Here is a 7,577-nt window from a genome sequence, read left to right as displayed (position 1 = left end):
GTCCCCCGGGGCCCGGCTGCGAACACGGGGCTCCCTGAGAGGCCGGTGCCGCCGAGGTGTGGGGGGAGCCAGCTTAGAGGAGTCCCCACCCCTCTTCCTGGCTTTGCACCCTGACATAGCGCTTTGCAAGCCGTAACGACGTGTTGCTTGGGGCCATTAAGATTTGTCCGCTCTTGCAGGGCAGCTGATGCGTTTGGTTTGAGATGAAGTGCCCCGTATTCAGGCACAACGCCCGGTGCCCCTACAGGAATCCGCACCCCCAGTAACTGGCTCTCCCCCCTCCAGGTGGATGTGACAGCCATGGCGTGGCTCTTCGGCTACGTGGACGTGACTGATTCTACCTTCATTGCGGCTGTCCTCTCCATCGCCTTCAACCCGCTCTTCTGGAACGTGGTAAGAGCCGCCTGCGCGCTGGCCACCCCGTTATTTTTAGCCTTCCTTTGCCAGCTACGGGGGGATCTCTTTTGGGCGCCGCGTGCGGAACGGCTCTTTTTGGGAAGTTCTGCTGGGCTGGGTGGGGTGAGCGGTGTTCAGTTATTAGGCGTTAGGAGTGGGTGAGCAGGGAGCTGTGCTGCAGAAAGAACTCCTGGGGCTGGGGGTGACTGTGACGGGTGTCACAGAGGAGGTGAAGGCGGGAGCCAGCGCGGGATGCAGTCGGAATTAGAAGCTGAGCTTGGGAGAGGGGGCAGAGCAATCAAACCCGTCCTTCAGCCACCTCCTGCCGCAGCACCTCCCACCCCAGCAGCCAGGCACTGGTCACCACTGGGACTGAGCATAAATGGCATTAACCCCCCAGCGGGGGGGCCGCACTGGGTACGTTGCCCGCTGCTTCCCCTTGAAATACGTTGGCAGCTGGTTGTGTGGATGGCAGGAAGCAAAAACAGTCAGCCAAAAGTTAACCTGAAGAAATTCCCCCTCCATCATGCTGCAAAGTCTGGCAAAGAGCTGCAGAGCTGGCAGCCAGCCAGCCCTAAGCAGGAGCGGGGATACCTGTGCATGGGTGATGCTTGCTGTCCCTGCGGGCGCCGTCCCATCTGCTGGGTGCGATAGCACTTTGGGAGCTGAGACTGGAAGAGTCTCCGCTGCCCTTTACCGCTGCGGTTTGCTACCTCCCTGCAAGAGCAGCGGGAATCATTGCCGGCCCCGTTTTGGAGCGTTGCAAGAGCCAGTGTGCCAAGCGGGGAGCCCAGGCCGGCTGCAGCCCGAGGCGACTGGCACCCTGCAGCACCCCTCGGCAGCACAGCTGAGGTGCGGGGTGAAACCTCCCCGCGAACGTTCATGGGAACAGGATGTCATCTCAGCCAAGATTCCCAAAACCACCCGCCAAACCTCCCCGCAGGGATTCTCACCCTGGGGAAGTCATCTTAAAAAGGCCTTGTTTTTCCAGAGGGGGAGGACTCGGCGCTCTCTGAGCGTGGGGGCTCTTGAGATTGTCTCACGCTGGGCTTTGGAAAAGCGAGGCTCTCCTGGCTGTGAGTCACTTTGGAAACCTCCGTCGGAGCTCTTTGTTGCAGCCTCCCTAATTTTTCATGCAACTCATTATTAAAAAGTCTCACAGTGTCTGAAATGCGAACTAGAATATGCCATGTTATTTCGACTGCGGAGTCATCATTTAGCATAAGAATCAATGAATAAGAAGATTCAGGATGTGGTCTCGGGGGGGAGAGACCGGCTCCAGCGAGAAACTGCATAAAAGGGAAAGAAAAAAGTACTTTATTAGCGTCTGCTACTACGCCTGCGACTCGTGGGATGCCTGCAGCTTGGGAAATAGCGTTGCTTTTTGGATCAAGAGTTTGGCTGCTGTTAAAGGAGAGGGAAAGCTGATGTAACAGCAGGAAGTTCATTGCTCTGCGTTGCTGTTGTCCCCTTCCAGTGTTTGAAGAGCATTGCAGTTGGCGGCAGGTGGCACTGCAAGCAAGACGTGCAGGGCCTGCGCCTGGGAGCAGAAGGCATCTCTGCATGGGTTTGCAGTGAGCAACCTGAGCTGGTGTGTTGGTGGAAAGCTCTGGGGAGGTGAGCGTGGCACTAGATGTTTCCCCGGCTGTAACGGGCCAGGTGGCTCTCGCAGTCCGTGTGCCTCCGTCCATACGCTTGCTCTGCCCAGGCCCCCTGAGCATGTCCTTGGCATTTCCAGGCTCTGCCAGTCCCGGTGTGTGGCTCGCACCAGGCACCGCTGGAAGGCTTTTGCAGGGGGGCTGTGGGACCTGCAGCCCTGAGCAAGCCCCCGCTATCGGGTGCATTTTAGCAGGAGCGGCCCCAGCCATCCCTGGATTTTCCCTGACCTGCTTCCTTTTACCTCCTCCCCATCCTTTTTTGCCATGTGATCAGTGTCCCCTGCCTGCACCTAGCCAGCAGCTCTTCTTTCTTTCTGTACATCCCTGCACAGGCTCCCTTTGTCTTTTGCTATTTGACTTCCTTCCCGGCAGCTGAGATGGCTTCTGCATCTAAATTACTTTGGACTCGCAAGAGCTTTAGTGCGAAGACTAGATTTCTGTGCAGTGCCAAGCACTCTCTGCTCTCTGTGCTTAATAAATAATGTGGGACCGTGGTCAAAAACCCTTCTGTGCATGAAATTCCTGATTTGGGTAGAAATTGGGTGGGGATGCATTGATTTAGTTCAGTGTCTTAATTCCCCGTTTCTGCTGAACTCCGGCCAGGTCTGCCTCTTGCAAAGTTTGGCGCCGGACTGTCCTTGCTGTGCAGCGCCTCTGAATAAATATGTGGTGGGGAAACCCCGGCTCCGTGCGGGGCTTGGCCGATGGAGAGGCGCATCTCGAGGCCTCGAGCATAGCGAGGCGTTTGCCCTGGTAAGCACCAGGCATGTTTCTTTGGGACAAAACCTGCAGGGTTTGGGGACGAAGCACAATCTCTGAAGGCTGCGGGGGAGCGTGGCTCCAGAGAAAACCCTGATGCTTGTCAGGTCGATTTATGTACTTGGGTTAAGAGAGCGATTTAGAGGACCAGAGCCTAAGTGGGGCAATTTGCAGGACTCCAGCCGGGCTGTGCTGATGCTCCCTCCTGTTCTCCACAGGGGAGAAAAGCTCTCCAAAAAAGGCCTCAGGACTCCCGATTCCCACCCTCCTCCCTGCAGGCATGTGCCGGGGGGGTACCATGAATGTCGCCCCAGGGTCACCCGCTGCGTTTCCCCACCAAACCCAGGGGTCGCACCCCCTCTTCTGCTTCCCCCCCCTCCGTGCCAATTAGAACCCGCCCGTCCCCAGGTGGCCCCCGTGGCACAGCTTGGATGTGTTCCTGCACTGTTCTCTGTTTTTTTCCTTTTTTTTTTTTTCCGTCTCTCCTCCTCATGCTGTCTCTGCTTTCCCACCCGCCGCGGCTGTTACGAAAGGAGCTGCTGGGAGCCGCGATTCCGTGTGAGGCAGGGTGCAGGCGAGGCCCCGAAAGGCAGCGGCGGAGCCGTTTTGGGGATGATGTCGCTTAAAACTCCCCAAGGATGTTCAACGCAGCCGGGAGACCTGAGCCGCCGTGGGACTGTTGACGGGCACCCGGCGAGGAGTAGGCGCGTCGCTGGAGCCGTGCCATAAAACGTTAATGAGGTCAGAGCGGTAGAAACTTCAATAAATCCCATCTGTGTTTGGAAAGCTGCAGAACGATGGGAGAAAATTCCCATCCCTTGGTAACTAAGGAAGGTATCAAATAACAACTCCTCAGGGACAAACGTTTTTCAAGCCAGGAGAGGCAGATAACCTGCATGCGGGAGGCTTTAAAGAGCTCGCTGAGCCTTGGCACACGGGGAGTTTCTAGAAAGCCGGAAGGTTTCTGACACTCTCTCAATAGCAAAGAGGCAAATGGCATAGCCGTGAGCCAGGTAGTCTGACGTCTGTCACCACGCAAGTGAGTTTCAAGTGAAGAGTACATCCATCAGTGATCCTTGTCTTGATCTGAGCCTCTTAAAAATTTACGGCTGCTGTCACGGACCGATTTAGAAATGGCACATCTTCAGCTGCCGCCTGAGAGCTTGCTCCTCCCGTCACCCCCGGTGACCCCCTCGAGATACCCATGCATCTCGCAGGAGTCTGCAGGGCGAAACCTCAGATGTCACGGTTAGGAACGGGCTTAGCGTAATTTAGCGTGATTTTAAAGCAAATAAATCCCATCAGACGAACGTGATTTTATTCAAGGTTGCAGCTTTTCCTGTTCAGGGTAACAAGATCTCTGTTCTAGACTTCTGTCAAGTGTTTAAACTGCATGAGGTTTTGATTAAAGAACTAGTTGCACAGGGACCTGGGCTGACAACGCCTGGCTCCTGATGGATGTGTATCTCTTGGTTCATTTATTTTTAATTTCCCATCCTTTTCTCCCTCTTTGGAGACTAGAGGAATCTGCCAAGTGGATCAGAAGTGCTTGTGCTGGTGGGGAGGGAGGAGTTTGCAGGCGCTGGCAGCCCGATTTCACCTACCTCTGACCACTTCTTGCTAAACCCGGAGGAAGGGGCCTGGCCCAAAACCTCCCCACGCTGCTGGGAAGCAGCTGGGAGCTCGGGAGCTGTCGGGGTTCAGACCTCCGTGAGCCAAACTCTGAGAAACCTTCTGGGGGCGGGAGAAAAATGCCTGATGCTGGGGGATTTCAGCAGCTCTCGCTGTCTGTCTTGCAGAAGGGAAGGATTGAGCGGTAGCTTGATGGCGGTGTGTTAGCACCTCGCTGGGGAAAGGAAATTGCAGGGTAGGAAATGGCTGTGCGAGGGCTGGGGCGGGAGCGGCAGGCAGAGCCTCGCGGGGAGTACAGCTCGGTTAGCTGAAGTTTACAGGGTTGGGAGATGAACGAGTCCGAGTGATTTAGTGGTCTTTTCTGGCCTTCAAATTCTTCAAACCTGTGAGAGTTTCATGGGCTCCCCCGCAAACCTCTGCCTGCCTGCAGCCGTGGGTGAGAGCAGAAAAACAGCCCTCAACCGTCTTCTGGAAAGTGCTTTTAGATCCCGTTGTAGAATGCGACGATGATTATCTGCTTATGACAGATGCTAGATCAATAGCGCAGGGCTTCAAGCTATGCTGCAAGGCAATTGACTGCAGAAAGTGTTTCTTTATTGGGGTAAAGCTGGGCTTGCAACGAGGCTCGGATTTGCTCTTACATCTCCGGTCTTAAAATGTCACCACCAGCTCTGATGCCTTTCATCCTTTGTGCAGGGAGACAACGCACATTATTCGTAATTGGACTCTCTACCAGGCAGCAATAGCCATTTTCATTTCCTACAATGCCTGAGAAAGAGCGAGGATTTGCCTTTTTTTTTTTTTTTCCTCCCCCTTCCCCCAAACAGCATTTAGTGGCAATTTTATTCCGAGCGACTTGGTAACGCTTCCCACTCGGGCGGCGAGGGCTTTGCGGCAATGCTGTAATGCGTGCGGCGAGCGGACGGCATCGATTCTCCAGCCGTCTCGTAACCAAGCGAGTCCTGGCCGGGTGTGTAACACTGTGCCTGTTTGGCTCCTAAATTTAGCTTTTCCAGCATGTCGGCACCGCTGCGAGCCACATAACAGGCACCAAAACTGGGTCGCATCCTCCGGCCTGCCAGCTGGAGCGACACAATTAGGAGCGCTGTCACCTTGAGGGAGAGCCACATCCTTCATCCCAGCACCGCTTCGTTGCAGTCTCCCAGCTAGGGGTGGTGGTGGTTTCATCTAAATCCTCTTTAAGAAGCCGTGCAATATCTTTTTACGATGTCCTTGCAGGCTGAGCTGCCTGCAGCGGGGAGGGATCATGGAGCCCGGCTTGGCCGGGCAGCTGTGAGCTGAGATGCTTCATCTGTGTGTCGAGCCAGGCAGGGTCTCAGCCCCCGAGGCTCCAGGCGAGGCGGTGGCAATCGTTCGAGCAGCTGCCCAGCCACCGCGCACGGGTACCTGCCAAGGCAGGGTGTGCTTGGGCGGCTGAGCCGTTTCCGCGCCCGTTCCTAGCGTGAATTCGGGATCCAGCTGGTGTGCGACGTGCCTGCTCAGCGTTTCTCTAAACCGAGGTCAGAATCTGTCTCTCACCTCACAGTCCCCTGTGGATCATGACCAAGCTGGCCCGAAAAGCAGCCTCCTTTTTTTAGCTTCTGCAGAATGCTTCTCTAGAAACCCAGGGTGTTTGTTGTATATACTGGACTTTTCTTGTTTAGTGTTTTAAAAATAAACCGCGGGCTGCTGGCAGCCCTGCTGGAATAAGTCAGCACACGCACGAAAGATGAAAAAATACATTTAAGCCAACAGTCTTGTTTCCGTATGCATCAGAGGATTATCTGTAGACCCTAGAAGTTGGGAGAGGCCCTTTCCTCTCCGTCCCGCTCCATCCCTGTCCTGCCATGTTGCTGCTAAACACTTCCTTCTGCTGATGAGGTGCTGCTCAAAGGTGTTAGTCTATGAAATGGCAAGTCTATGACCACCTGCATCACCCAGGACAAGGCAAAAAATGCAGCTGGAGGCAAAAAAGAAAGCAGGATGATCTACCCAGACCGGGAGGCGTGGAAGATGGCAGGTTCTCCTGTGTGGCCCTGGGCTTTGGCAGCGTTTGTGCATAACCCTGGAGCTGGGAGCTGCTGGAGCCCCGAGTGGGGAAACCCATTGCCTCCCCCGGGGATATCGGCTGTCCGTGGGCCGGACAAGGGCTTCCCGGGTTGTGTGCCTGCTGCAATCGCAGATGTGAGCTGGATGTTTTCTGGCTGTGCCGTGGCGCAGACCGTTTAGCAGAAGCCTGCCCAGTTCCCAGAAGGATGGGATCTCCCAAAATAGGCTGCTTTGACGAAGAAATGCGGAGCCACACAGTCTGCTGGGTGCTCTTGGGAGGTTATTTCCGTAAGACCCGCTGCCCGGCTTCCATCACTATGCAATTGCGTGCCCGGAGACTCGTGGTGGGGAGGGACGTGTTGGGGTTTCACGGCGGGGGTGCTGGCTCCGGCTTGCGGCAGGCTGGTGGCACACAGGGTTGGCACCCCAAAGAAAATGCTTCCTTCTTTTCTCTGTTTTCTCCCCCCCTTGATGAACTCCAAGGGGACGCTTACCTCCAGTTGCTCACATGGCAGTAGGAAATAGGTAGTAAAGTAGATTTGTAGATCAGTAAAGCAAACCCCTCCTTCTCTTTACCACCTATATTGTGTCCCCAATGACATGAGTAGCTGGAAATGGCACTCGGCAGGAGCATCCTGCATCCCTGCTCTCTTGAGTGTGAAACCAGATAGTTCAGCAGCCCGATCACAGCAGCGCTTGGCGGGTACTGGTTCCTGGTAAATATTAGGAGCCTCATTTCAGTTAAAGCAAACAAGTATCTGCACTCCCCTCCAGGGCTGCCTGCCTCTGTCAGCTCCCTTACACCCCCTTTCTAAGGCATCCTGACAAAGCTTTAAAACCCCTGTACCCAAACCCGGGGAGAAATAGTCGAGTTTTGGAAGCTGGTGCTGATGTATTACATTGATGGAGGACGTGAGCTATGGACATAGAGCGTGCCTGGGCAGTGGCTTTGGTTGATACGTTGCAGCGGGATGGGAGCAGCAGTGCACCGGCTGTTCAGAGCGAGGGGCTTTGATTTCGGAGGGTGGCCCCGGCCCAGGGGAAGGGCTGCGGAGTGGGATGAAATAGCCCTATGCAGCGAGC

The 7,577-nt window shown here is 55.3% G+C and overlaps 1 protein-coding gene across 3 annotated transcripts in view; it reads left to right on the top strand.

Moving 5' to 3' along the window:
* PEMT (phosphatidylethanolamine N-methyltransferase) overlaps positions 1 to 7,577 on the top strand; it is a 42,168-nt gene that overhangs the window by 1,406 nt on the left and 33,185 nt on the right. For all 3 annotated transcript variants that reach the window (XM_009326210.1, XM_009326208.1, XM_009326209.1), the window contains exon 2: positions 286 to 393. In XM_009326210.1, the coding sequence (XP_009324485.1) occupies positions 301 to 393 (93 nt within the window). In that variant the 5' untranslated portion in view covers positions 286 to 300. The remainder of the gene's footprint in view (positions 1 to 285; positions 394 to 7,577) is intronic.

This window comes from Pygoscelis adeliae, unplaced genomic scaffold, assembly GCF_000699105.1.
Source record: "Pygoscelis adeliae isolate BGI_AS28 unplaced genomic scaffold, ASM69910v1 Scaffold456, whole genome shotgun sequence".
NCBI classification, from domain to species: Eukaryota; Metazoa; Chordata; class Aves; order Sphenisciformes; family Spheniscidae; genus Pygoscelis; species Pygoscelis adeliae.
Note: the sequence above shows the minus strand (reverse complement) of the source record. Positions and strands in the feature narration are given on the sequence as shown.